This window comes from Thermomyces dupontii (assembly GCF_041956625.1).
Source record: "Thermomyces dupontii strain NRRL 2155 unplaced genomic scaffold VTN31scaffold_6, whole genome shotgun sequence".
NCBI classification, from domain to species: Eukaryota; Fungi; Ascomycota; class Eurotiomycetes; order Eurotiales; family Trichocomaceae; genus Thermomyces; species Thermomyces dupontii.
The window spans coordinates 1,014,699-1,041,704 of record NW_027192312.1 but is presented as its reverse complement, the minus strand read 5'-3'; the positions used below and the strand labels follow the sequence as shown (position 1 = coordinate 1,041,704).

At 51.5% G+C, this 27,006-nt stretch overlaps 13 protein-coding genes across 13 annotated transcripts; 5 read left to right on the top strand and 8 right to left on the bottom strand.

Moving 5' to 3' along the window:
- Nucleotides 1–212: 212 nt before the first annotated feature.
- On the top strand, nucleotides 213–929 carry VTN31DRAFT_6236 (uncharacterized protein; the record flags this gene model as incomplete). Its single annotated transcript, XM_069406824.1, has 2 exons — nucleotides 213–220; nucleotides 296–929. The coding sequence occupies 2 exons, from the start codon at nucleotides 213–215 to the stop codon at nucleotides 927–929; spliced, it is 642 nt and encodes a 213-aa protein (XP_069259318.1).
- A 101-nt stretch (nucleotides 930–1,030) lies between these two features.
- On the bottom strand, nucleotides 1,031–2,442 carry VTN31DRAFT_6235 (uncharacterized protein; the record flags this gene model as incomplete). Its single annotated transcript, XM_069406823.1, has 5 exons — nucleotides 1,031–1,216; nucleotides 1,274–1,766; nucleotides 1,825–1,916; nucleotides 1,977–2,071; nucleotides 2,136–2,442. 5 exons carry the CDS (start codon nucleotides 2,440–2,442, stop codon nucleotides 1,031–1,033), a joined length of 1,173 nt encoding a protein of 390 aa, XP_069259317.1.
- A 424-nt stretch (nucleotides 2,443–2,866) lies between these two features.
- VTN31DRAFT_6234 (uncharacterized protein) lies at nucleotides 2,867–3,553 on the bottom strand (the record flags this gene model as incomplete). The annotated part of the gene is made up of 2 exons (XM_069406822.1): nucleotides 2,867–2,890; nucleotides 2,963–3,553. The coding sequence occupies 2 exons, from the start codon at nucleotides 3,551–3,553 to the stop codon at nucleotides 2,867–2,869; spliced, it is 615 nt and encodes a 204-aa protein (XP_069259316.1).
- A 1,148-nt stretch (nucleotides 3,554–4,701) lies between these two features.
- Nucleotides 4,702–7,311, bottom strand: VTN31DRAFT_6233 (uncharacterized protein; the record flags this gene model as incomplete). The annotated part of the gene is made up of 10 exons (XM_069406821.1): nucleotides 4,702–4,806; nucleotides 4,877–5,169; nucleotides 5,223–5,254; nucleotides 5,309–5,913; nucleotides 5,970–6,183; nucleotides 6,238–6,620; nucleotides 6,686–6,829; nucleotides 6,897–7,010; nucleotides 7,061–7,068; nucleotides 7,128–7,311. The coding sequence occupies 10 exons, from the start codon at nucleotides 7,309–7,311 to the stop codon at nucleotides 4,702–4,704; spliced, it is 2,082 nt and encodes a 693-aa protein (XP_069259315.1).
- Nucleotides 7,312–7,936: 625 nt separating this feature from the next.
- On the top strand, nucleotides 7,937–8,571 carry VTN31DRAFT_6232 (uncharacterized protein; the record flags this gene model as incomplete). Its single annotated transcript, XM_069406820.1, has 2 exons — nucleotides 7,937–7,964; nucleotides 8,021–8,571. 2 exons carry the CDS (start codon nucleotides 7,937–7,939, stop codon nucleotides 8,569–8,571), a joined length of 579 nt encoding a protein of 192 aa, XP_069259314.1.
- Nucleotides 8,572–8,907: 336 nt separating this feature from the next.
- Nucleotides 8,908–9,264, bottom strand: VTN31DRAFT_6231 (uncharacterized protein; the record flags this gene model as incomplete). The annotated part of the gene is made up of 2 exons (XM_069406819.1): nucleotides 8,908–8,964; nucleotides 9,043–9,264. The coding sequence occupies 2 exons, from the start codon at nucleotides 9,262–9,264 to the stop codon at nucleotides 8,908–8,910; spliced, it is 279 nt and encodes a 92-aa protein (XP_069259313.1).
- A 436-nt stretch (nucleotides 9,265–9,700) lies between these two features.
- Nucleotides 9,701–10,109, top strand: VTN31DRAFT_6230 (uncharacterized protein; the record flags this gene model as incomplete). Its single annotated transcript, XM_069406818.1, has 4 exons — nucleotides 9,701–9,703; nucleotides 9,769–9,819; nucleotides 9,870–9,882; nucleotides 9,934–10,109. 4 exons carry the CDS (start codon nucleotides 9,701–9,703, stop codon nucleotides 10,107–10,109), a joined length of 243 nt encoding a protein of 80 aa, XP_069259312.1.
- Nucleotides 10,110–10,617: 508 nt separating this feature from the next.
- VTN31DRAFT_6229 (uncharacterized protein) lies at nucleotides 10,618–14,019 on the top strand (the record flags this gene model as incomplete). The annotated part of the gene is made up of 6 exons (XM_069406816.1): nucleotides 10,618–10,680; nucleotides 10,736–10,985; nucleotides 11,040–13,067; nucleotides 13,130–13,433; nucleotides 13,482–13,627; nucleotides 13,685–14,019. 6 exons carry the CDS (start codon nucleotides 10,618–10,620, stop codon nucleotides 14,017–14,019), a joined length of 3,126 nt encoding a protein of 1,041 aa, XP_069259311.1.
- A 285-nt stretch (nucleotides 14,020–14,304) lies between these two features.
- On the top strand, nucleotides 14,305–15,183 carry VTN31DRAFT_6228 (uncharacterized protein; the record flags this gene model as incomplete). Its single annotated transcript, XM_069406815.1, has 2 exons — nucleotides 14,305–14,866; nucleotides 14,948–15,183. 2 exons carry the CDS (start codon nucleotides 14,305–14,307, stop codon nucleotides 15,181–15,183), a joined length of 798 nt encoding a protein of 265 aa, XP_069259310.1.
- A 322-nt stretch (nucleotides 15,184–15,505) lies between these two features.
- On the bottom strand, nucleotides 15,506–16,246 carry VTN31DRAFT_6227 (uncharacterized protein; the record flags this gene model as incomplete). Its single annotated transcript, XM_069406814.1, has 2 exons — nucleotides 15,506–16,148; nucleotides 16,203–16,246. 2 exons carry the CDS (start codon nucleotides 16,244–16,246, stop codon nucleotides 15,506–15,508), a joined length of 687 nt encoding a protein of 228 aa, XP_069259309.1.
- A 1,232-nt stretch (nucleotides 16,247–17,478) lies between these two features.
- Nucleotides 17,479–18,090, bottom strand: VTN31DRAFT_6226 (uncharacterized protein; the record flags this gene model as incomplete). Its single annotated transcript, XM_069406813.1, has 1 exon — nucleotides 17,479–18,090. The coding sequence occupies one exon, from the start codon at nucleotides 18,088–18,090 to the stop codon at nucleotides 17,479–17,481; it is 612 nt and encodes a 203-aa protein (XP_069259308.1).
- A 1,923-nt stretch (nucleotides 18,091–20,013) lies between these two features.
- On the bottom strand, nucleotides 20,014–20,767 carry VTN31DRAFT_6225 (uncharacterized protein; the record flags this gene model as incomplete). The annotated part of the gene is made up of 2 exons (XM_069406812.1): nucleotides 20,014–20,662; nucleotides 20,727–20,767. The coding sequence occupies 2 exons, from the start codon at nucleotides 20,765–20,767 to the stop codon at nucleotides 20,014–20,016; spliced, it is 690 nt and encodes a 229-aa protein (XP_069259307.1).
- A 1,873-nt stretch (nucleotides 20,768–22,640) lies between these two features.
- VTN31DRAFT_6224 (uncharacterized protein) lies at nucleotides 22,641–23,842 on the bottom strand (the record flags this gene model as incomplete). Its single annotated transcript, XM_069406811.1, has 3 exons — nucleotides 22,641–22,747; nucleotides 22,935–23,569; nucleotides 23,628–23,842. 3 exons carry the CDS (start codon nucleotides 23,840–23,842, stop codon nucleotides 22,641–22,643), a joined length of 957 nt encoding a protein of 318 aa, XP_069259306.1.
- Nucleotides 23,843–27,006: the final 3,164 nt, after the last annotated feature.

Below are 27,006 nucleotides of genomic sequence, written 5' to 3'. Positions count from 1 at the left end.
AATGTCGATGTTGTACCTATATAGTAAGTATCAGTGTAACTCAGTTGCTCACCGGAGCAGTGGAGCTTGATAATCCGTCAGCCCCTCCGTTATCGGCGGCCCGATAAGCTTAAAGTCGTGCTTGACCCCGCGGAAATTTCTCAAGCCGTCTTCTGCCCCGGTTCAAGGGATTCCTTTCTACATTGCCAAACCATTGAGGCAAAACCGCCACCATGGCGACGTAAGAATCCACCCCCGATCAGGGATCCTGCGCGGGAAAATTGACCACCCACCTAACTTACTGAACCTCCGACAGAAACATCACCTACCATGCCTCGGCGGTGAACCAGGCAGAACGCAGCGCTCTCCGCGGCCAAAGGGGGCTCACGGTCTGGCTGACGGGCCTGTCGGCGTCGGGCAAGTCGACGATTGCGGTGGAGCTGGAGCACCAGCTGCTGCGGGAGCGCGGGGTGGCGGCGTACCGGCTGGACGGCGACAACATCCGGTTCGGCCTGAACAAGGACCTGGGATTCAGCGAGAAGGACCGCAACGAGAACATCCGGCGGATCGCGGAGGTGGCGAAGTTGTTCGCGGACAGCGCCACGGTGGCCATCACGTCGTTCATCTCGCCGTACCGCGCGGATCGCGACATGGCGCGCCGGTTGCATGAGGAGCCGGCCCACGGCGATGAGGAGCAAGGGGGTCTGCCCTTTGTCGAGGTCTTCGTCGACGTCCCCGTCGAGGTCGCTGAGAAGAGGGATCCCAAGGGCCTCTACAAGAAGGCCCGCGAGGGTGTCATCAAGGAGTTCACCGGCGTGAGTGCCCCGTATGAGCCGCCGCTGAACCCGGAAGTGCATATCCGCAACGTCGACATCTCCGTGCAGGATGCCGTCAAGAAGATTGTGGATTATCTCGACGAAAAGGGGTATTTGCCTCCGAAAAAGGCGTAGGATATTAGCGCCGGGTGTCTATTCTTGTAGAGACTTGTTCGGGGTTTTCTATTACTATGATATGTGTGTACATAGATCATGCTCAGTTTGCATCACGATACCTATTCGAAATCAAATTCGTAACACACATATGCTGTATACTCTGCCCCCTCGCCGACAATATGCATTTCGCTGGGATCGTCCTTCTTGACCCGGCCTTTCTTGTCGCGAAGAAAGGCATTGCCTGCCAAGTACGAATACTTGCTGTCCAGGCTCTTCCTGGCTCGAACGGCTCCTCTCGGCGTCGCCTACCAGCTCCGTTAGCACAGCGATGTGCGAATCTCGAACCGATCGAAGCCACCCACCCGTATCAACACCGAGACAAAGTCCAACGGCAGCCCGTATCGGAGGACCGTCTCCACAAACACTCGTAGCACGAGCACATGCATCCACACCATGACTGCCTCGCTGTATCCCGTCCGTCCCAGCCGCACGGCCTCCCCCCATAGCTTGCGCTCGTCGCCGCCGACGCGCTCAATCTCCCGCGCCTCTTCCTCTCGCCCGCCTTCCGTGTATTTGAACTCCCGCGGGATCCACTTGTTCTCCCTGACCTTGACAATAAACTCCATGCTGTGCTTCTTGAACGTCGTCACCGCGTAAAGGGCGAACTCGCTGTCCGACGCAATCTCCGTCGCTGACCGCGGCACCACCATCGGCGAGATCGTCTCGTACGTCTTTAGGAACTCCTTGACCTGCTGTACGGGCACGGCCACCAGGTGCGTTTCAAGGAATTCCGAATCCTGCACGAGGTGTCGGGGCTCTACAACCGATGCCAGTGATCTCGTCGCCAGGCTCCCGCTGGAGACAAGTCAGCTGCCGACCGTGCTTTTCTTTGTCCGTAACGGGCTCCACTCACGCCTGCTTGCGCTGTAGTGTAGCCAGTGTGTTCTTAACCTGATTGTATTGAGCAAATTTGCCGCGGACATCATTGTCGATACTGGCGGCTTCCTGTCGCGCTCCTGTTAGACCTGGCAAGCTAAATTCCCAGCTCCTCTACAGGCTGAGTACCTTTTCCAGCATATCCGCCAATTCCCCGATCGATCGGTCCGCGCGATACTTGACTTTATTCCACTGAAACGTGCGGAGATATTGATCCGGCGGCTCTGATCACAGGTCAGCGACGTGAAGGCCCTGGCAATCCATCCCCCGAGACCGAAAGGAACCCACTGTCGTTAACCGTCTTCATCCGTCGAATCTGCTCCTCATCGTTCCCCAAAATCCCCTTCAACGCATCGCCGACCTTGGACACGACGCCCTGGCACATCGACTCGAGCTTGGCGAGCTCCTCCGCCTGCTGGACCAGGGCGTCCAGGGTGCCGATCTTGAACTCCGGAATGGCGAACGGCGACACCGAACCGTCCGCGTTGACGGTCGCGGAAATGGCCTCCAGGGCATCGTCGCGGTGATGGGACGGGACGATCGACGTCGGGAGCGACAGGAGGAGGTACTTGGTATTGGCGTTGTTGCTGGCCATGGTGGAAATCGGGGCCCCTGGCCTGTGATCCCGATCGCAGGAGGGGAATTTCTGCAATTTATTGCCGCGCTCCAAGGGCGGACATGGGGTAGGATGGTAACCTGAATCGTGTACTTGGGTCCCTTTGATCTGGAGCTTGCGGCGCGTGTTCGTTTTAAAAGGTCGGGCGGTGGACTGGTCTCCGCTTCGCCTCTTGGGTTCGGTTTGCTACCACGCAGAGCTCCAGTATGTATTCAAGCAGCTACGATACTTAGTTATCAAGGTCATCGATATTATTTTTGAACAATTATATTGACCGGACTCTATGTTTATATACAATGTACAATGTAACAATGCTGTCAATGCAATTAATCAATCATAATGCCCGTAACCCAGACGCCCGTCCGCTGTCCCATGTCTACCAAAGTACCTGAACGCTGTCTAATTATTTGTGCACATTCGGGATTTTCTATCGATCACGCTTGTCAGTCAAAATAAAATTCGGTGCCGACAGTTACCTGGTAGCCTCCAAAGTACGTACCGATGCATACTTGGGCTCAACGAAGAGCCCCTTGGCTTCAACATACACCACGGGCTCCTCTCCGTCCTTCGGAAGGGACTCAATGCGCCCCTCCACCCAGGCCTTGCGTCCTTCCACCTTGACGGTGGTGGCCTTGAGGACAGCATAGTTTTCCGCCTGGAGAGGCGCCCGGTAATCAATGTTGAGGTTCGCCGTCACGCCAATTTTATTCGGCAGCGCGGGGAAGCAGCACCGCGCAAGACCCTCGTCCAGGATCGTCGCCAACAGTCCTCCGTGTACGATGCCCGGGTGTCCGCAGACATCGGAACCCAGATAAAGAATCGACACCAATTCCTTGCCCGACTTTTCCAGCCACACGTACGGGGGCACAACGATGCGGTTCGGTCCAGTGAGCGTGCCGGCAGTGAGACTGCGTTCTCGGAAATTCTCGGGAATTTTCAGGTGCGGGCGCGACTCGGTCATGTCCGGCCGAGCGCGCAATTGCTCGGCGAGCGGATGTGTCTTGATGAACTCGTCGATCTGCCGCGAGGTATCGTCCTTTGGCTGGTACAGCCGGAGAGTCTCCTCGTCTGACGGAATTCCCTCAGCCATTGTGCGTGCTGCGAGCTGCGCAGGATAGACGGAGAAGCCAAGGAAGAAGGCAACGACGGCGAGGGACGTGAATCCGACGGCACGGCGCAGTCGTGAGGGATTCTTTGGCGGAGATGGAGACGAGTCACCGGTGATCCCCGCGGCTGATGGGGACACAAAAAGAACGTGTCAGACGAGCGCCGACGATTGAAACCAGAAGAGTCGAGATTGCGCGTACCTGATGAGTAATGGGGAACTCTTGATAAGAACACTCGACCGCCAGAACAAGACGGTTGGGGCCTTTTATAAAAAAAATCACGGGCTGCGACTGGCCTCAGAGCCACTTTGTTGACCGAGGTGATCCGAGTGGACGGTACCCATCGCACGCCATTCATGATTGACATCTTGGTTGGGATTTCCACTCCGGCACCAATCCGGCGTTCGTTGGGGAAGACTCGTCTGGATTTGGCTGGGCTCTTCGGGCGCGGACCATTGTTTTGCCCGCGAGTTCAAATTTTGTTGATCTTGGTGCTTCGTGATGGTGAGGCTCCTCTGAGGCTCTGATTGGAGCAGACCCAACCCTCCCGGCCCGGATGGACCTCGGCATCTGAAATTCCTCCGGCGGACCGACCTTCAAGGCCTTTCTGCGCTAGTCCCGTTAGGGACTAGTGGTGTTGCTGACACAACACCTTCGCAGGAGAAGAGCCTGAGCGGAAAAGTCGGGTGATTCTGTGTAACTATTGGTTAGGACATCGGAATAAGATTTCTCCGAGATATTTTACACGCTAAGTGTAATTTGATATCTACTCGTACCTACTCGTACGGACGGAGTACTCGTACGACTACGAGTACCCTTGCGCGTTCCAGTATCTGAAGTGAACAGGGACTGAAGGAGTGCTACTTCTCGCCAAAGTTGAACGAACGATGAGTCATCAATGGCCGAGTCCCGAGATTACTAATCACCTAATGAGTCGTTAAGCTTAAAATTTCTATTTTTGTGAATGGCTCCATTCTCCATGGACCTTATCGCACACCGTCTCAGTCTCGAGTCCTCTGTCCTTGCACAAGTTGCCCTTCAGCTGATCGTCAAGCGGAACGTGATTGGAGCTGTCTCTTCCAAGTCCACATTGAGACCTCATTGACGCCATACTCAGTACTTGGCCCAGCGACTAGAGAGCATGTGATTTTGGGGCATCCCTTGCAAGCTCAATGGCTTTCTGTGCTGCTTCCTCAAAGCTATCAAAGGCATGAAGCGCCAGTCCGCTATCAGCAATCTACAGCAACCCAAATCGTTAGACAACACGTTGTCCTTGCCTTCTCGATTTCACATGTTGTCCTGCTTACCTTCTTCTGGCCCTGGGCTTCGTTCGTTCCTCGGAGCCGAACGACAACGGGCACCTTCATGTCCAGCTCCTTGAACGCCATGATGATCCCGTCGGCAATCATGTCGCACTTCGTCAGGCCCCCGAAGATGTTGACAAAGATTGTCTTGACGCGCGGATCCGAGCAAAGGATTTTGAAGCACTCCTTGACGGTGATTGCGGTCGCCTTACCGCCCGTGTCGAGGAAATTGGCTGGGTGGCCGCCTCGGCTGATCAAGGCGTCCACGGTGTTCATGGCAAGTCCGGCACCGTTGACTATCAGCGGTTAGTACATCCTTGGGGTGTTCCTAGCACCGGGAGACACTCACCTAATGTGCCAATGCTTCCTTCTCCGTCAAGTCTGTCAGCCATCAGTAATAAGTTCTCTCAGTCTGTATTTCTTAACAGTGCATACTTGACGTAGATGATCCCTTGTTTCCTCGCCCGAGCCTCTTCAGGAACTTCCCGCTTAGGATCTCGAAGCGCATGCACGTCCTTTTGGCGACCAGCACTGTGGAAGGCCGCGTCATCGAACCAAAACCGGGTGTCGTGCACTACGATAACCCCTTTTGGCGAAAGCGATGCGCGTACCTCCAGTAAGAATGCCTCTTTGGACTTGAAGATGCCCCATAGCTGACGAACGAGACCCCAAAGAGATTGGTAGCTTTCCTCTGGAAGTCGCAAAAATGAGGCAATTTTCTTGGGAATCGTGTTGTCCCGGTGAAACTCGGGATTCTCATACGAAAACGGCACCTTATACGGCGCGGAGTTGTCCGATGGATAGACAATGAGGCAAGGACAGGCCAAGGTTCGATCGATGGAGAGGCATAAGGTAAATTCTGGGCCAGATGGCTTCTCGCCGACACGGATTGCGTGCTCCTTGAGCAACTCCAATCCTTGCTCTGGTGTCAAATAGAGATGGCGACGCTGGGCGTGGCCGACCTTGGAAGTGAATCTGGGACGCCGCAACCCCGTCAATGTGTGATAGCCTCTTTGCTGAGAACCTGACGTCGATGGCTCCTGAAAACTGGCATTAGAACATTGAAGCCTCACTCAGAATGTTCATGGAGCCTTACACCCGGTGCAGGAGTCGGCCGTCCCCTGCCGGCTAATAGCGTCTTCATTCGTTCTCCAAACTTCTCCGGATGATCCACCATGACCACCCCGGCATCTTCAAGAGCACGATACTTGGTTTTGGCGTCAGGCTCCTCCGGCCCAGCCCATGCTCCTGCATGGCCCATGATCCGGCCTTGAGGTGCTTCCAAGCCACCGATTAGGGCCATAATAGGTCTGTTTTCATCCATCAGTGAACCCCGCTTCGTCTACCGTCAATGATTTTCTTACTTTGGATCTCGAGATCGCTTTCGATAGTCTTTGATCCACTCGGCCGCGTCCAGCTCAGCAACGCCGCCAACCTCACCGATGAGGATGATCGCATCGGTGTCCGGGTCGTTTTCGAACAGTTTCAATCCATCTACAAACGTAGTCCCCGCGAGAATGTCCCCGCCCATACTGATGCACAAAGACTGTCCCAGCCCGGAGCGAGTAAGCGAAGCAACAGCTTCATAGCTTAGAGTTCCCGACTTGGCAACTAGGCCAATGCGGCCCGGAGCATAGCAAGGCAGGGGCTGGAATCCAATCCGGCATCTGCCCACGGGGGATATGATCCCCGGGCAGTTGGCCCCGACCAGCCGTGATTTGGACTGGGTTTTTAGCATGGAATGAATCTGTAAACAGACTATTAGACCGTCCTGTTCTTGCGTCAATGAAGTCCCGCCAGATAGTAGCTTACTCGAAGCATGTCATGGATCGGGACGTGTTCTGCAACCGCTACAATCAATGGAATTTCCGCCTCCAGGGCTTCCTCAATTGCTTTGGCAGTGTGGTTCCCTGGGACGTAGATGGCGGAAGCATCGGGCTTCAGGGCAATCTTTGCCTGCATGAGGTCATGTCAACTTTAGCACAGCTGCCAGCAAAAGCAACTGCTCAAGAGCCAGTCGCACCTCTTGTACCGAGGGAAAAATGGGCAGTCCGAGATGCTCTCCGTGAACGTCCGGCTTCACGCCCCCGACAATCTTGGTTCCCCATGCTATCGACTCCTCTGCATTCGCTGTTGCCTATGCACCCAATTAGGAAGAGCAACGGTCAGATTACAAGGTTCTGATACCTGACGGCCTGTATAGTTCTCGTCAGTCGAGAAAGTGTAACCCAAACAAGAAAGCTGCGTCTCTCACCAGTAAAGCCTTGGTAGATCACCCTGGTATGAGCTCCGATCTTCAGGTTATTCAGTGTGTCGGCATAACTTCTCGGCTTCAACAGGGTTGAGAACTGGCAATGGCTCGACTGGCCAAGCTGTTGAAAAGCCTTTGGCCTGGCCTTGGTCCTCCAGAGGTGTGTATACATCAAGCGGCCGGCCATGTCTGTGAACAGGACGATCGGAACGAAGAGCGAGAACCTAGTAGATCATCGCACGCAGAGAATATATGATGACGGTGAACAAGGGCAAAGCAGTCGGATATAGAGGTTACTAATTACAAAAACACACTCAACACAAGACACATTAATTCAAACATGACCCGGATGTACGGGCAACTAGTACTCCTAAAAGCTGCGAAGGAGTCGTTTTGACAGTTGACGCTTCAAAACCGAAGCCAACCGGAGCCAAACCGGAGCCTTTTCCGAATTGACCATCGATTCATCGTTATCGAGACAACAGAACTTGCTCCACTACTCCATTACTTTTAGAGAACGTTCATGAGCTCTTCAAGCAAGGCGTTTCAGTGTACTATTGCTTCTGTTCCCCTTGGAACACGGAAATGAGAAGTCCTAAAAACTCCCACCTTTGAGGCTCTGAAGGATACTTAGGAGTGTAGGTAACTGCCAGGTTACTGACCAATCATGCCGTCAGCTGGCAACCAACGGATCCCCGGATCTATGGGCAGCAAAACTCGTAACATCATCTGCTACAACATACCTGTCAATTTCACGTCGCAATGATCTAGAGCATGAGTACGGATTCTCATCGACGGTCAGCAAAGTTTGCATGATGTCTTCGGACCGATCACGTCAAGGTAAGTTGAGAATTTGTTTAGTTTCTTACCTATGGCGCAGCCAACGTCCTTCACAGACCATCTCGAGGACGATTTCGACAATCTCGCAATCAGCGACGAAAAATCGAAGACCAAATCGCCGCGCGGGGAAACGCAGGCTAAAACTGACAATCCCGCGGCTCGCACAACCAAGTCTACGAAGCCGGTGGTTGACTCATGGGAGGATGCTGTCTCAGATTCTGACTCGGAGAAAGAAGGCAACGATGCCATAGTCTCCTCTTCCGCTCGTACTCGTCAAGAAAGTCCTAGGCAGCAGCCACCCGCGCAGAATGAGTTGGTAATAGATCAGCACCCATGGCTCGCAAACTCATCGGAGAGTCCGTTGGCATCATCCCGGAGCGACGTCAAAGGACCACCCCGAGTCCGGCCAGAAAAGCAGACGGCAGTCGCCAGTCGGATGATTGCTGGCGCTCTGGGCATCCGAGCGCTCAAGCGGACAGAGGAGCAGCGCGCTTATGATCGGGCGATGAAGGAGAAGGAGATCAAGCGTCGAAATCGCCTCAAAGAGGAGGAGGAAAGGGCAAAGCAAGAGGAAGAACGGCTCAAGGCTGCGATATGGGAAAGCTAGGGTTGGACCAAGTAGAACAAGATGATTGACGACATTGATGATGAAATCTACGACTGGAATGGAGCTATCCAATTAGAATAATGTGTCGTTCTAGCAAACCATCATGAATTCAAGATGGTTAGAGGGCTGAACCCGAGATGGTCGCCAGTCATTCACGATAGGCATGGAGATGGATGTACAGAATTGAAATAGAACCCCGATTCCTCGTATTTTTTCCAAGAAGCTCCGTTCGCCATGAAAACCGCGATAACGAACCATCAAAATACCATCACATTTCATGTCTCATGATATGACTACAGGGCGGTATTATCCAGAGGCGTCATTCGATTCTCTTGTTCAGCCACCAATCTGCTCCTGGTGGACCTCCAGTGTGTCTCCATCGGCCATGTCGAGCTGAAACAAAGCAAATCAGTCACTGGTCAGCCATCTAACCGCTCGAAACGCGCCAAAAAGGGGACACCACATGCATACCGACTCGGGCGAATCTTCCGGGCGCACTCGCGTGCCATCGAACAGGAACCGCACTGTGTTCGGCTGCTTTCCTTGCCGCTCGCAGAAGGCATCCATGAGCTTCTTCAGTTGGGTGGTTCGCTTGATCTTGAAAAACACTTCATTGTTGTTGTCGGTGACCTTGATGTTGAGATGCTCCGGAGGCGCAGGAGCTCCCTCGTTCGGCGCACCCGATTCAGTCATCTTTTTGCTCTCCGGTTTCGTAGAGGCGGGGTGGCAAGCAATAGCGGGGGAGGTCTGGTCCATGTGTGGTTAGTATTAGCCTTCTAAATCGCGGTAAAACAGCCGGGGCACATACAGAAGTTGAAGATTATGGATGAGATGGGATCAGAAAGCGCTGGCTGTGAGTTGGGAGACAGAGGAAGAGAAAAGAGCTGAAAAGGACTGTCGGCGAGAATATCAAGTACTGAACGCGATTCCTCACCCCCCCACGGAACCCGCAGAAACTTTCTTCCGCTGCGATCAGATATTGGCCTATGACGAGATGAGATTTCTTGAACGTCACGCGGAGATGGATTCTTGATCTTGGTGAAATCAAACACATTTGTATTAATTTGCAGCCCAATATTATGATTCCCTAGCGAAGTTCACTTTTCTGATCGCGCATGAAGCTCACACCATGGTACATACGACTAATGTTTGGGATACTCTTTGATGGGAAATTGTAAGCTCACACATGAAGTGCAGGGACGGCTGCAGGACGATCTAGCTTACGACCCTCCGTGTCATCCTCGTGCAGTATGTTCTTTCATGCCTTTGTTAAGCAGCCTGGCTGACCTCTGACACAGTGTGCTATTCAAGGTGCGAGCAGCGGAACACCGCCTGTGCGGCAACGCTGACAGGTTGTTCCAGATTGCCTGACAAGGAACTCCTACAAAGAAGAGAAGTGCCAAGCACAGATGAATGCGCTTTATGAATGTTGCTATGCCTTCTATCGCAAGAATGGCGACGATGCTAAGACAGTCAGCTGCCCAAAGGCCAGTTTGCTTCGGTTGAAGATGCAGCAGCGCGGTATGAAAGCAGATTGAAGGCCAGCATACTGTACCAATACATAGAACTGTGTAGTTTAGTTTTGCCAGAGACGGTCCAGTCTTCCACGCCTTGGAACGGTAAATACCTAGATTCAACACTGTCAGAAACTGGTTTCCATCAATTCGAGTCTGTACCAATCCCTTTGCGGTCCTGAGCCCTCATCGCTGAAAGGGAGGGCAAGACCTGTTGAAGACTGGACTCGCTCTAAGACAACCTTGAGCACGGAACACGAACACTGTACTGTCCGATCCGAGACTCTAATGGTTGCCTATGATAGAAGACATTTGATGGAAAAAAAGAGAAAACAAAGCAAAAGTTCTAACAGAAAAATTAATAGAGTTTTGCGCTAGTCTAATTTGGGTTTAGCGTATTTTGGCGGCTTCGACGCGGCCGTTGATGTTTTCCAGGCGAGACAGAAGCATCATCAAAGCTCCTGTCAATAGCTCTTGTACAGTGCTTTCGGTGACCGCTGTCGGGCAGGTCACCTCGTTCGAACTGAACAGCATGGCATCGGCGATCCGATCCGTTGGTTCGGCGCCGAATGCGGCGCCTTTCCGCTTCACGGGGGTAAGTGGCTCAAATGTTTTGTCGGTCGGCGTCCTAAACAATAATATGATCTCAGGCGTCTCAATCGTCATCTTCGCGCGAGCCCGAGGTAATCGAAATTGATGACAATGACGACGAAGAAATGACCGATGCGTCTAATGATCCCCACGACGAGGATGTTCAGGAAGAGGGCGAGGACGACGAAGACGTGGAAGAGGAGGAGGAGGAGGAGGAGGAGGAGAGCAGCGATGAGCGTCGTAGCTACGTCAATGGCACTGATGCGGTGATGGCGGACGTCGATTCCGCTCCCGTGGTAAATGGTCAAAGTAGGCGTCCCCCCTTGCCTGGTGCAAGTTGAACAAGCACTGAGAGTGTAACAGACGGGCATGCAACCTCCCCATCGATCTTAACCTCGTCTGGTGCGCAGCGGGCGCTACATCCACTGCGTCGAACGGCTGATCGCGTTTCGCGTCAAATGCAGGCGTTTGCGGAAAAATTGGATCGCTTCAAGCAACAAGAATCTACCCCTGGTGACGAGCAATCGTTCCAGGCAGCGTATGCGCTTGTTAAGAATTTTCAGCAGCATGCGCAAACGGCCATCCAGGATATCCAGCGTCAAGACACTTTGCGACGGGCGAAGCAAGGCTGGAATTCGAGCCGAGACACGTCCCAGTCTGTTGACGAATTGAAAAAGCTGCAGCGCGAGGAGGACGCGTGGGAGCTGCTACTGAATCTGATTGCCCTTGACAGTCCGTCTGCGCAAGATTCTGCCAAACGATGGCAAGTGGGAACATTCAATCATCTGCATCGCTACTCCACCGACCGAGAGATATGGGACCAGTTTCTACGCGCCGACCACTTCGCGTCGCAATGCCTTGCCGTTATGAAGTGGCTGGAGAAGAAAGCGAGGTCACATAGCCAGACATGGGATTCGATGATCTCGGATTTGGAGAAACGGGCGGAGCGAGGAGAAGGACTGTGGGCCCATGGTTGGCTGTATACAAAAGAAGCAATCAAGGGACAGAAGCGACTTAAATCCTGGCCTCAGCCGCTCGAACCTGAAGATCACGGCGTCGCGCTTTCTCTGGTGACCTCAGAGCAAAAGGAGCCGTTGATCACGCAGCTGGACCCGGATGCAGTCACGCGCCAGAAGCAAAGTCTACAAAAGCAAGACAAGTTCTTTGAGCAGGCCACCTGGTTGACTTGCTGGAAGATGTTGCGGCAGGGTGAAAGCTGGAACAACATCCGTCGATGGTCCCGGGAACGCTTGGAAAGCTGGCGGGCAGTCAGTCTCTGCGGCTCGAGCGTGGACATGGAGTCGTATGCTGGTCGAACACCGCTTGATGACGGCTGCACGCGCATGATGAATTGCCGCTCTCAAGATGCCTGGCGAGCGGCCTGTTCAGCCATTGCGCGCGATCCGTATACGGATGACTATCAAAAAGCCGTATATGCCCTCCTCTGCGGGGAGACGGAACCTGCATACAAGGTTTGTCAAAGCTGGGACGACTACGTATATGTGTTCTACAATCACTTGATACTGTCGCGATATCGCAACTACTGCACACAGTTCTTGCGCAAGCTCACTCAATTTCCTCTGGCCGATGTCCCGTTCAAGCCCGAGCCTGCGACATACACATCGGTGCAGTCATTCTTGGAGAATCTGCAGAGCAACCAGCGCGTCAAGGCCGAAGCACATGATCCGTACCATATCATTTATGCGGCAATGCTGAGCAGAAACTACGACGCGTTCCTCCTCCCCTTCGCCAAGGCTGCCGCCAAGGTTTGCCGAAAAGCAGGCTTTGATCCTGGCAACGCTGATGACAACGTGGAGTCGTCGGCGTGGAACGCAATGCAGGACCCGGATGCCTTGCGCATTGTTGCACATTTGTATATCATCGCCAAACGCCTCGAATACGCCAGGACGGATGCGCATGCCACCAATTTCTCAGGACTGTGCGTGATGGCATACATTGAAAGCCTCCGCGAGGCACAGCTGCTCGCTTATGTTCCTATGTATGCGTCCTTATTGCCAACGGACCTCTGCCATGATGCGCTGGCACGGTTCTTGATCAGTGTCGTCGATACCCGGGAAAGGGAAAGGCAGACGAAATTGCTCGAGAAGTACCGCATCGACGCCCGCGCTGTTCTTGAACGACAGTGGCGTTGGGCCAACGACGAGGCAGATCGCGTCAGATCTCCGTCGGGTCAGAAAATCCGATTGCGGCGGAGTATTCGTGATCTGCATCGGGTTCCCAAGATTATGCCCGTGAGAAAGAAGTTCGCCGGGAACCGCGTGTCGCCTCAAGACGAGGACTTGGTTCGCAGTCTTGAATGGCACAAGTACCTCGGTGCCGACTGGAAAACGATCTGCCGACGAGGAAGCCAGCTGTACCGACGGTTTCTGGGTATGTACCTTTTGGTTGATGTTGTTGTTGTCGTTTGCGAAACTGACCATTCGGTTCTGCAGTCGATGGAAGTCTCAATGCTGCTCGAGAATTGAGCACTAGAATGTCCATTTCGCAAATCTCGGAGCAGCTTCTCGGATTTGACATGAGAGACGGGCCGCCGCCATTTGAGAATGGCAGCGTGATACGACCTGCCAGTCCGGTCAAGGCCCGTGGAACATCACGTTCACGGCTCGATCCCTCTTTGACGTCCGAAGCGGTGGCCGAGATGTTTGCGCAGGGTCAGTTAATGGTTGACCTGGAGCAGCTCATCCTCTGCTTCGATGCATTGGAAGAGTTCCAGCTGACGTGGGAAAAACTCGAACGGTACTGTCTTGTGCATTTTCTCTTCGTGCCGAAACTGACTTCATGAAGGGCGAGAAACTCTACCAGTGAGGAAAACTCTGCATCCGTCAACGAGCTCCGACATGCTCTACAATTTTCGCTTGATCGCGTGACCGCGTACATCACCGGGCTATTCGAGACACCAGGACCTGGTGTCCTCACAGATGCTGAAGATGGTAAGCCTAGAAGCCAATTACACTATTCAGAGCAGCACGGTTAATGCATCAACGCAGATGTTGAAGCGACAGAGCTCGCCTTCATACGACACACATATCTACCGGAGGCGATCCTCAACTTCACTAGTGCACTGTACTATGCAAGTCTCAGAATCTCGCGGAACATTCTTGTCCACAGCATGAACCTGTCTGTCATGGTCGCAGGCGACCAGAACATCATTGATAGTTTCATGTCGTCGAAGCGGATGGAAGAATTCGTGAGTGCGATGGCATTGACGTCCTCTGCCATGGTCAACGCGCCTGAGTCCGATGACAAGAAGGACGAGGATGGTGGGCATTTGGGCATCTGGAACATTGGGACGGACGAGCCTCAACCGAGCCAGTCGGACTGAGACAATAAAATAAAATAAAATAAAATAAAATAAAACATGATGGGACGGGAGTTGGTGTTTGGTGTGTACTGTATTTAGCATGATGGATTGATATGGTGTCGACGTTGGGTTCGTGGTACAGTAGATTAGTCCTTAATTCCATGGATAACACCGGATAGGTCTGGAGATGACGTTGATGGTTATGTCTTGAGCGTCCGCCCCGATATCCATATTGAGTTCTCTCCTTCATCAAATCCCTTACACACAAAATTTCATGATAACTAGTAGATAATCACTGACTCCAACATGTCCCACAACCCCATCACTGAATACGGCCTTACAGCGGTGCCCGCCGCCGCCGGCGTTGCCATCGACGCATCACCAGCACCTTCCACCGCGCCTCCCATCATTCCTGTCTCCGAGATGCCCGTGCCGACGACCGCGCTCGCACGGCGCATCCATGCCTACGCCCAGAAACATCTCCCCGTGCCGGCCTACAACCACTCGATGCGCGTGTACCACTACGGCCTGGCGATCAAGCGGTACCGGTTCGCGAACTCCCCAGAGTGGGCCTTCTCCAATGAGACGTATTTCCTCGCATCAGTTCTCCATGATATTGGACTGACCGCGGAGAATCTCCGTGCGACGAAGCTCAGTTTTGAATTTTACGGCGGGTATCTCGCGCTGGATGTTCTGCGGCAGCGGAGCGGCGACGAGGACGAGGCGGAGGCGGAGACGAAGGTGGAGGCGGTAGCGCCACGGGACCAGGCGGAGAGCATTGCGGAGGCGATCATCCGTCACCAGGACCTTTGCGAGGAGGGAACTATCACCGCCTTGGGGCAGTTGCTGCAGATGGCGACGCTTTTAGGTAGGCCGATGCTCTCGATCCATTCAGTTTGCTCCGTTCTCAATTTGTGGATCTGATGGATGGATCTCACGCAAGGCACAGATAACATCGGCTCCCACCAAGAACTCGTCCATCGGGAAACCATCGTCGATGTCACGAAGCACTTCCCGCGTCTGACATGGAGCCGTTGCTTCACCGAGACCGTCCGCAAAGAGGTCAGCCTTAAGCCCTGGGCACATTCCACCGCGCTGGGGATGGAGACGTTTCCGGCCAAGGTTCTTGGAAACACGCTAATGGCTCCGTATGAGTCTGGTGGTCTATCTGGTTTGTCAGGCTAACCCATGGGTAAGTACAAGATGGATTTGGTTTTGAATCAGGGTAGGTCTGGAATGAGATGCTTCGTTTGGACAGAGCAGGGATGGCTTGGATGGCAAAGGACAGACATAGGAAAGTCTAAGCACTACCTACACTGTTGTCTGCTGAAAAGACGCACGTTACTAACGTTCAGCAGCATCCAAGGAACACAAACAGATACGAGAATGGATTCAATCTCAATGCATTTCTGAAGACTATCTCCCTCTCCCTTCCATCCCTTGTGCACACTATCGACCTCTCCAAGTCTGCCACAGGGAAAAGGCAAGAGGTTGAGAAACAAAGGCTTTACTCATTATCTTTTTCTTTGTCTTCATTGTCACAAACCGTGGTGATCACATAATAGTACGGTGCTCTGATGCTTCTCGGCATGCGGGACGGCCAATCCATCAGGCCAGCAGAAAGGTCCAGAAGAAAAGAATGTGGAAGGCGTTCTTTGAACGGGCATTTTTGTAGCCACCGGCTGTTGCGGCGTTCAGTATACACGTCGACGAGGAGCCGCCGAATGTTTTTTGTAGACTCGGGCATATGGTCGTAAATGTACCTTACAGCCTCCGCAGAGAAGCACTCGTCCTGAGCCGGCATGCTATATGTGAGCTTCTCGACAATGGCGTCAACCACTGCGTTCTGATACGTGGCGTCCCCCAATCTGTAACCAAGGACGTATGCCTTTGCGATCTCGAGGTCCTCGACATCGACTTGATCGGTTTTCACCGGGATCGTGCTGAAGTAAAGCCAGTGCAGGTAAACGGCAAATGTGTCTGGCTCGATATTCCGAAGTTGAACAGTCTTCGTGGCAGGCTCCCCATGTGTCCCGGCGTTGGACAGAGCCTTTCGCAAAACCAAGGACGAGCGCGACAATACGGATCCATGGGCATAGAATGTCTTTTCTTCTTTTCCTACCAATACGCTTACCAGTTCATCCTGGAGTCTTTAGCATGGTGTCAGCATTCAACATGGCACTCCTGCTGGGCAAGTTACTTACTGAACCTTGTTGTGACTGCTGGTCAGGATCGATTTTCGACGCATTGGGCTGACAGTTATTTATAGATCGTGATCTCGTGATTCGGTATCGTGGCGATTGAGGTACAGCCAGTTTTTTTTTTCGAGGTAGGTAGTTTTGGTATCAAGCGATGGCCATGCCTTTATATCCTTCCTCCATCTAGGGCATAGCGATGACTCACGTCCTTGACGCAATCTTTCTTCCAGACTCCGTGTCAGATTCCATGCATTCGTGTCGGGAATCTTCGAGTCTTGCTTGTGGTATGAAGGAACTTGAAACTGCTCTATGCCACCGGATTAATCGCCGTTTTCACAGACCAAAGATGAAGACGCCGACCTTAATCTTCCTTTGTGCAGTATCTAAAGAGCCGGGGCGGAAAGTGAGAGTTCAGAGCGTTCACGCATGGGAACTTCTGGATGATCAAGCGTTAATCAGCAGCTTGAACTACAAGAAGTGATTCAAAGGCATGAGTGTGGTTCCACAGGGTGATGAACTGTAACTTATTGTCTATTGCCAACAGACTCGTCAGCACCCATGCTTCCACCTATTGCACAATGCTCATTCTTAATGCTGCTTCTTGTAACAGATTTGCCAGTGGACGGTCAAACAGTCAAACTTCCATCTTTGTTGAGAAGAACTTGGAAAAAGACAATGGGAACAATCAGAATAGAAATGAAAGAGAGACACAAAGGATACTTGTCGATGAAACAATCAAATAAGCCAGATTCGAAAATCTTTTGTCTCGCAGCCTGTTGAGGATAAGAGAAGGCTATCTGGCATGCGAGGACAGAAAGAAGAATGAACTCAGGAACCTAGCAGCTCGGCGGTCTTGCTGCCTGCGCTGAGGGCGATTTCATGGTCGTTTTATGCTTGCAAACGTCAAAAAGGATCAAATCTTCTCTTTCCTTCAAACACAACCGTCGAAGACGGCTCGCGATACAGACACTTCAAAACAAAGAGAATACATCTCAACAGACCTTTTCCGCTGAGGGGGCTTATCATTTCCAATGTTCACGATGGATCTCTTCTACGGCATTAACAGCTTCGACCTTTGCGAGTAAGTCAAGTTTGGACGGACAATCAATCTAACCGTTAAGTACAGGCAAACACTTGAGACGACATAAAACTGCCAAGTATGCGATTTGACAGGATGCCAGGCCTCGTTGCTCTGAAAAGCAATGCATGAAGATGAAAGACAGAAACAATGCCATTCATCCATTCATTCATCATTGATTTAGCGGAAGAGTCCTCCACACTCTCAATATTCTGCGTAATCTGATGCCGAGAGACCTCCAGGCTGGTCACACCGAGGAGGCCGATCCATCAGACGCGCTGAAAGCTCCACAAGAAAAGCGCTTGGGAGATGGTGTCTGTGCGGAGAATTCTGAAGCCACGATCCCTCGCAACGCTCCACGTACAGGTCGACCAAGAGCTTTCGGATCTTTGCCGATTCGTCCGTATTGTCATAGATATACTTGACACCCAGGCCCGAGAAGCACCAATCGTCTCGGTTAAGCATGCTCATGGCATTCTTCTCAATGATGGCTTCAATCACCTCGTTTTGAAACGAAGTGTCCTCCAGTGCGTTTCCAAGGACATATGCCTTTGCGAGCTCCAGATCCTCAATATCGTCATCAATGGTCCGAACCGCGATCACGCCGGAGTACAGCCAATGCAAGTAAACTGCGAACATGTCTGGCTCGACTTCGGGAAGATTAACAGTGCAATTGTCGGACTCCTCTCGTTCCCCGGTGAGGGTCTTCGTGAAAAACGAGCTCGAACGCAAGAGCACGCGCTCATGAGCCATGAAAATCTGTTTTTCAGGGCCTACTACTACGCTCACTGATTTACCCTGGATACTTTTCGACATAGAGTCAGCACGCAGCGTGCCACTTTGGAAGGGAACGTCACGGCACTTACTCAGTCCTTCGATAACTCATGCCTCGCACCATCAATGATAGCACCATTTCGCTCAGAACCGTGGAGGGGCTGCGATCCCCTGAATTCGAACGAAGTGAAGAACGATGTGGATTCTCGGTCTCCATGAGTACGTTGCTTCGGTGTCGAGAGAATGGTCAGGCTTGTTAAATACTTTTGGCGTATCGCGATGATAGGAGCTTCTTGACAGAAAGTTTTCTCCGAACCAGTAGGTCGTCGGATCCATTCGCATGGAGAGTTCCGCCATTCCGTCCTGCGGCTGATTCAGAAAAGATGCAATCTCTTGGTTCCCTCCGAACCACTTAGCATTTACCCATAATTAAGGCAGATATGCCCGCATCGATATCAACGGCGCAGCGATGGACAGGAAATGCAGCATTCAAAGAGTAGGAGCGGACACTGCAAGTGGTGACCTTCTTTGAACGGTTATTTCCGCTGTTCCTCACCAACATTGAGGTGCAAATGAAAATTCGCTGGGCCATGGTCAAGCCTCTAAGGGCTGTTCTGGGTTTCGCTTGAGCTTCTTGTTCTTACGGTCATGGAGTCGTGACGGCTTCTCGGAGAGAACCGTCTTAACCCTAAACCCTACCTAACCCTAATTCAAACTACTCATCAGGTTCCGGGCGTTTTCGGTCTTTAGTCTAACTAGTTCTGCTCGACTAGCTGGAAGGCAGCGCCAGTAAACTAGTGTCTCTGATAAAATCCTTTCCATGATTGATAAAACTCATTATCAAGTCAGCTTTTCGCGGAAAGATCGGATGATCAACCCAAGCCTACAGTCTGAGCAGTCAGTAACTACTATCCGCGGCTTCGCACACCCAACACCGGGATACAGTACTAAATATTATGCAGTCTCGTGGAGACAAGCAGGGAAATAGAGCCAGCAAAAATTAGAACTACTAGGCCTACTGCCCTTCCAACATTTTGATCATCGCAAGCAAATTAGCATCCACATCCTCAAAGTAATCTGACGCTGAGATATCTCCGGGTTCTTTACGTCGTGGCGGCCAATCCATTGAGAACGAAAAAAAAAAAAAAAAAAAAAAAAAGACTCCTCTACCAGAAAAATTCATGGGAGATATATTTTGTGTGGAGAATTTCGCAACATAGTGCCCTCACAACGTTGGACATACAAGTAACATCTTTGCCAGCTCGAGGTCTTCGACTTCGTCGTCAGTGTTGGATTACTGGAAGCGTGTCAAAGTAAAACCAGTGATACTGCGAACATATCTGGCTCGATATTGGGAAGCTGAACCGTGTTCGTAGACTCGTCCCAATTTCAAGACAGGGCTCCTTCGAAGTAGAACAAAGACGAGCTCATGAGCACGAACTCGTGAACGGGCGAAGGTGTCTTCTCTTCTTCGCCTATCACCACACTGGTTCGCTCTGGATTCTTGCGTATTGGGCTAGCATGCAGCGTAGCATTTCAGAATGTCATATCACTTACCTTAGTTTTTCAGTATTCAAGGCTTGGGTCTTCGATGATCGCACCATTGTGGTGATAGCCCCGTAGAGGTTGAAGTCTGCTCGTGATTCGTACTGTAGGTAGGATCGCCGAGCAATCTGATTATTCTGATCTGATGACTGACGATGATCGTTCTGAGTTCTGATTATCTTGATTCTGACTGATTCTGATGACTGACTGCTGATGGATTCTGATAATCCTTAATCACCAGGAACGGAAAAATCATCCACGATGTGAGCGTCAACCTTTGCAGACAATTCAGGATTTGGCGTTCAACTTAACTAGCCCTAACGTACAGGCGAGAATTCCCCAAAACAACCTCATACTCCCAATTCAATCTCAGGGAAACAAAGGTACCAATCTCTGCGGGGAAGTGGTAAGAACATGTTGTCACCATTTGACACAGTCCTTGAGAGCAGATTCGGCGGAAGAGCCTTCAACACCCTCAAAATAATCCTCGGCCGAGATACTTCCTGGATTGTCACGTCGAGGAGGTCGATCCATCAGTCGCGCGGAAAGCTCCACGAGAAATTCGTGCGGCAGATGATCCTTGTGCCGGCAACTCAGCAGCCACGAGCTCTCGCAAGTCAAGACATACAGATCGACCAGAAGCTTTCGAACTTTCGCCGACTCGAGTGTATTTTCATAGATGTACTTGACGGCCACGCTGGAGAAACACCGCCGGCTCTTGAAGAGCACGAGTTCATCTCTCTTCTCGACGAAGGCTTCAATCACCTTGTTCTGGAACGAGGTGTCCATGATTCTGTCGCCCAGGACGTACGACTTCGCGAGTTCGAGGTCCTCAGCCTCCGGGTCAGTGTTCTGTACCGGCAGGACCCCAAAGTACCGCCAGTACAGATAAATCGCAAATATATCTGGCTCGATCTCGGGAAGACGAATCGTGTTCGTGATAGACTCATTCCACCTCCCGGACATTGCGCGCTGGATGTACACGGATGAGGCCAACAGCACAGGCTCGTGAGCGGTGAAGGTCCTTTCCTCTTCGCCCACTATTATGGTCACCTGTTTTCCATGGATACTTTTTTAACATTGGGTCGTTAGCATGCAATCCCATAACACTTTGAGAATATCACGTCACTTACGTAGACCTTTGGTGACGCCAGACACGAGCGATTTGATCCATTGCGCTGACAACCGTACGATGGGTCGGGAGTCAGTCGTGCCTTGAGTGTTCGTGTGTGGATTGAAGAACGACGAGGTTCTCTGCTTCCTTCGGTTCGTTCAGTTCCTCAAGGCACAAGGAGAGAGGTAGGCTTGAAATACCGGTGAGGCCATATTGCTGATGGGAGCTGCTTGACGCATAGTCTCTCCAAACTTGGCCATCAAATCAATTTACGTCGAGGATTTCCGAGCACTCTTGCATCGCAAGTTGCAAGAACCTAGCAACCTCTCGGTTTCCTCCGAATCGTCGGTAGTTTCTCCAGGTTCAATGCGGATATTCCCGTCTTGATTCGAAGGCTTCTGTCCCTTTGAAATCCCGGATGGTCAACGAACATGAACAAGCAGTTATCATTGCAGTGTTGACTTGCGGAAAATCTCTGGGTCGAGTCAATCAGCTGTTACGCATTCTACCTGAGAATCCTAGGTCACTCATTGTTGCCCGATGAACGCGGAATCTCGGTGTCGTGTCGGCAGGTTAAGCTCGAGCGTTCTGGCTGCAATGCTGTTGTCCGCCTTCACTCCGCGGACGTAGACCAATCCAGTACTGTGGCAGGAGTCAAGCACTTTTAAATTCTAATTCTTGCTACCCGTAGTATGATCTGGCAGCTTGCATGATGTCCCAGAATCCACTTCCAATCGAGCGATTGGCTCCTGAGTGGAAGCGAGACCCCTCCTATAAGGTCAAATGGATCGAAATGTGAGATGAGAATCATCCTTGGTTGAAGTTAGGGCAAGACTAAAATAGTAGTGGCGTTTCTCATTGTCACTCAAATATCGGTAAAGGCGGCGAGTCTAGGGAGGAGACAAACATCTATCCTGGTACTAATCTTCTTAAGCCAACGGCAGAGGCGTAAGAGCTCCCCTCGAATGTTCTATGAACTGACAGTCCGTTGGAGAATACCTATTCCACTGCGCCAATTCACTGAATTATACAACTTCTTTCATGAGAAGTCGGAGTTCAATCATTGCGGCCAGCAGAACATCAGCATCGGAGACATAATGTACTTCGAACGGCCAACTTGAACCACCTGGAGAAGCATTGCACTCGTCGAAGAGCAAAATTCGAGAACTCCATGCAACCGCCACTCCGCCCAGTCTCTGCAAGAACATACCTAAGGACTCTCAGAAATCAGCTGGTCATACACTAGTAGTGATCGCCACCTTCTTTTTTTTTTTTTTTTTCGAGAACACGAAATGGTTAGGTAAAGTATTCGAATATGTACATCGATTTCTTGGAAGTTCCCGCGGCTGTAGGACCAGTCCATGGATTTCGGGTAACTGCTCCCTGGAGCGCACAGCAAGTTCCACAAGCAAAAAGGTTGCGGAAAATGTTTCTTGTGATGGTCATCTCGCAACTTCGCAATGGTTATACCACTTTCATCAGTTCTTGAGTCGAAGAGTTCTGTATCATTATTTAGGATTCTTAGATTCTAACTAACAGGGGTATCACACCGGTCCTCCGTAGGGCTAGGGTTACAACTGACGGGCCATCTCTGTCCTTGAACAATTGGAGGAACAGAAGCTTCTGCTCCATCCGATGCCAAAGGCAAACGAAGAATCTAGATCATTCGATGAAATCGTAAGTAATCTTTCTCTCTTCGAAGCATCGCGTGGTACGAAATGCTTCCCGCAGTTTTGTTTTTTGTCTTCAGCTATCAGATTCATTCGAGAACGACCAAAGACTTGGATGATCGCCGACGACGCAGGCCCTTAGTTGGCAAGTACCTCTACATAGAGAGGTGGATAGACTGTTTGAGACATAGTACCTGCGTGATGAGGTGCCATCTATCCTACTTCTCAAGCCAACTTTAGAGGTTCAAGACGGACTCGGAGCGTCACCCGAATGTTACTAGCTGAGAGACCGTGGGATATGTCACTTTGTTGATTTGGAACGTCATACATGACGCCATAAATTCATCAAGCAGTGGTCGGAGTTCGGTTGCTGTAGGTAGCAAAATATCAGCACTGGAGACACATTGAACGGCGAACTTGAACCTCCAGGAGAGGCAAATGCCCATCCATCAGCAACAACAACAATCATCAAGTGATTCCATGCAGCTGAAGCTTGCTCATAGACATGAAAGAGGGTAGCAGAAACTCAGCGAAAACCAGCAGTGCCATTTATTTACCATCGTCATCTCTGTGCGCAGGATGGTTTTCCACATAATAGTTGGACGCTTTGATAACTTCGTCGCTCAACCGAGATGGCCGATCGATGAGGCGCGTCACGAGTTCCAGGAGAAAAGGCTGCGGAAGCTTGGTTCTGTGTGGGCTATCCTGCAGCCACGAACCCTGACAGCGTTGCATGTACAGATCGATGAAGAGCTTTCGAATCTTTGCAGACTCGTGCGTGTTGTTGTAGATGTACTCGATCACCTTACCAGAAGGGCACCAATTGTTCCGGTTCAACAAGTTTGAGGAGTTCTTCTCAATGATGGCGTCGATCACGGCGTTCTGGAATTTGGTGTCGATCAATCTGTCCCCGAGAACGTATGCCTTTGCGATCTCAAGGTCCTCGTTGCCCCGATCAGAACCAGAACCCGAGGCATTATGCAGAACCGGAAGCGTGCCAAAGTACAGCCAGTGTAGGTAGATGGTAAAGATATCCGGCTCAACTTCCGGAAGTTTCACGGAGTCTGTGTTGGACTCCTCCCATTTCCCAGACAGAGCCTTCTTGAAGAACAGTGACGAGCTCAACAGGACAGGCGCATGAGCGCTGAATGTCTCTCCTTTGACCTTGATGTTCACAAGTTTACCTCGGACCCTTGAGTTGGCATGGATCAGCAAGTCACATTGGCAATCCCGAATGTCACGTCACTCACTTGCTGCCACGACTGCTTGAGACGCGGAGGGGTGTTAGACTCAGATTGCTGAAAGCCGTAGTTTTGTTACTCGTCGTTTTGTTATTTGTCGAAATAGAATTGTTGTTGTTGTTGTTCGGCGTACCGGTTCTGGTGGACTGACTCGGCGTCGTAGAAGACTGGTCGTTAATCGTTCCAAAAGTGGGAGTTGTTGGGAGAGCTGGATTGAAGAACATGCTCTTTGGTGGCTCCGGTGTTAGACTTCGATTCGTTGTCTGGGTTTGAGACCCAAAGCCTTGAGTTCCAAACATGCTGTCAACATATGCATCCAAGAAATTGAAGCAGTTGAAGATTGAAAATGGGATTGTAAGTAGTACTCCGTCTTGTCGATGAGAGACTCTGCGCGGTTGTAAACTCGCGAACCTTTTCGGCCTTTATTAAGTTCAGCAACTTTTGAGGTACTGTAGTAAGTACAAAGTGCAGCGCCGCAGTCTATGCCTAATTCGATAAGCCAAGCAAGCCTTGCAGGTGCCTGTTGGTTGCATTGCAGAATGAAACCTGAGGCAACAACAATGACAGGCAGAAAAGACTTCGCCGGTCAAAGTTTCACTGCAATCTCATCCTCTTTGAAGCGATCTCTGCTAACGTAGGATTCACTGGAAGTGACCTACCTTCTGATGATACCGGAAATGCCTTCTTCTGCAAGTAAAAGTGACTACTCCGTAGGTATCCATTTAACCAGTGTACGGAGTAGCATGTCTACTGCTTGATGAGTACGGCGGGAAGCGAGATTGTCCTTGGAAGTCCCGTACATATCAGCTTTGTCCTCCAAGTTGTGACCTCTCCGACAATGATAGAAAGGTACCTACCTAGAGGTACCTAAATTGGTGCACTTGTAATCTTGAATTGCCCTCCGTACGTCGAGAATCGAACCAACAGAGATGCCGCTCGCGCGGAACATCCGAAACGGTTTCGGACAGCGGGGATTTTCGAACACCAGTCCTAAACTAGAGGTAGTTGATGCTAACAGACTAGTAGGGATCGCCAATGGCGCCGCCCGTCCTTGAGGAATGGTGACGACTATTGTGCCTTCTTCGCGGGTGATGCGGAGGCCTCCAAAACGATAACAAGGCGGACTTTCTGCACAAGCTGTATCTTGATCTCTAAAAGATGGTGGCTGTAGGCTACGCCGCGATCAAAAACCCATCAAAGACTTTCAAGCCATCTGCTCCCAGTCAGCGCACCTGGGAAGCAATTTAGATGATTCCGTTTCCTCTTCCTTGTTCTTCATCAGGCACCGGCGCATCTCCCAGATCCGGCTCTTGTTTCCCGTTTCCGAGAAAGTGTGTTGAAATTGTGCTGAGGATGAATACCAAAGGGTGCCCCCCAAGACAAGCGTAGCGATGCGTGACGGTCATTGATGTACCATGCTATGAACACTTCCATGGGCCGACTGCCGCAATCTTACCGTCCCGGCCTTATATAGTATGCTTATGGACTCCTCTTCTGTGCTATAACCCATATCGTCAGGAAGTTAAATTGAAAGGGATTCTCGAAAAGCAGGCGACGTCACTCGTGGTAAGAGCTTGGGGTCGAAGCGCACTCTCTTTCGGGCCAGCAGGGTGGTCGCACTGGGGTTCCCTCAGCAAGAGCTCATCTCAGTTTTGCCAGATTGTCTCGGTAGACCATACGCTCTGTTCGACGGACGTGCGGGTTGGCGGTTTAACCCTCTCACCTCTGGTCGTTGCTCGCTGTAGCGTCCCTTTTCGCGGGCGATTTCCTCCTCGAGGGCTCTGTCCCATCGATTTGCGTTCTGGTGTAGGGGATTCGGTGCTGGTCTCTGCAGGAGTGAAACGGGGAACAAACTTAGGAGGCGGTAACGCTTCTTCTAGTTCTAACCTGTCGCTGGGTCACAGAAGCGGGCGGTTCCTAACGTCCAACCAAACATACCTCTCGGCGAGCCATTTTCCCCCGATAATCATCTAGTGCTGGCCGAGATCCACAAAGATCATGGGGGTGTTAGGAACCTTCGTTCGTCCAGCCACAGGTGAAGTAGGATTACGTGAGTGAGGCGGGGATCAGGCTTCCCATTGAAGGCTTGAGTTCCGTAAGTGAAGATAGTAGCTTGTACAACTTGCGGCCCAAGGCTTTGGCGAGATCAATGGATTTGCTCGTGTCGATAAACAACTGGCCGTTTGCTCCAGTGCCGATGAGGGTTGACACGGAAACACAGTGTCCATTGTAGGAGATTGCACAAGGTGCAATGAATGACTTTCCTCCCAGCAACTTCTCGAGGTTCAACTCCTCTCGACGCACTTTCCGGCCTAGGATGGAGACTTCTCATAGGCCAGTTATTTTTCCGCTTCCGTGGGATCGGCTTCAAGCTCTCTTGTAGCCCGCGTCTTATCTTAAGCCTCACTCTTGCAGTACTTCACGAAGTGCCCGACCTTCCCACATTTGAAGCATGTTCTGGCATCCAAGCTTGTCGAGGGAGGATCGTCGATGGGCTTCTTCCCCTGCGTGGCGTCGGGAGTCTTGCTCGGAGTCCAGTCACGGTTTCGTGCCCAGCCTTGGGGCGGCGGCATGCTTCCGACTCGGCAATGCTTTTGAGCTGATAGGCGGTCGTAGAGCATGCGTTCACAAGCTCAGCAAAGGTCCCCTCCTTGGCGAATTCTCTGATGACGAGCTTCCGAAGGCGCAAGTAAAGTTTTGCGTTCATGTAGAGCCCATGCTTGTTCTCCTTGATCTTTGCTTCGTAAGCCAGCTGAATGAATCTAGTGTGAAGGGAGTGGAAGTCATCTTTGGGACTCATTGTGAGCTTGTGAAAACTTTCACGTGCTTCATCCCGTCCTTTAGATCTCGGTAGACCTCGTCAAGTTTCGCAAAGAGCCGGTGGGCAAGTTCTGCGTACATGGGCTTTCCTTCGTCGAGATAGGGCCGAAGGTGGTCTGCAGCCTCACCCCCAACACGTCCGGCTACGTTCGCGATTCCGTCTTCTTTTAAAAGAACCGGAGGGTCCGCAACCTTCTCGGACTTCTGAGACTTGACAGCAAGGTTCCCGGTCCCGACGCTAGGTGCGACGACACTGGGCGTACCGCTCGCTTCTTGCCCAGACTGCATCTCGTTGATCTGACGTCCGAGGACACACCACTCTGCCTTGTAATCATCGCGCTCTTCCTCGAGCTGCGTCTTCTCTCCCTCTAGGGTTTCGATTCTATCTCCGAGCTCGAAAACCCCTCGCTCGTGGACATTGGCCTTCTCTTTGACGGACTTGTACTTATTCTCGTAGGTTGCTTTCGAATGGCGCAGGTTGTTCACCTCCTCATGAACATTCGCGAGGATCAGTTCCAGGTTCCAGTAGACTTGTTGCGGATTGTCCGAGACCTTTTCCGCGAACTCC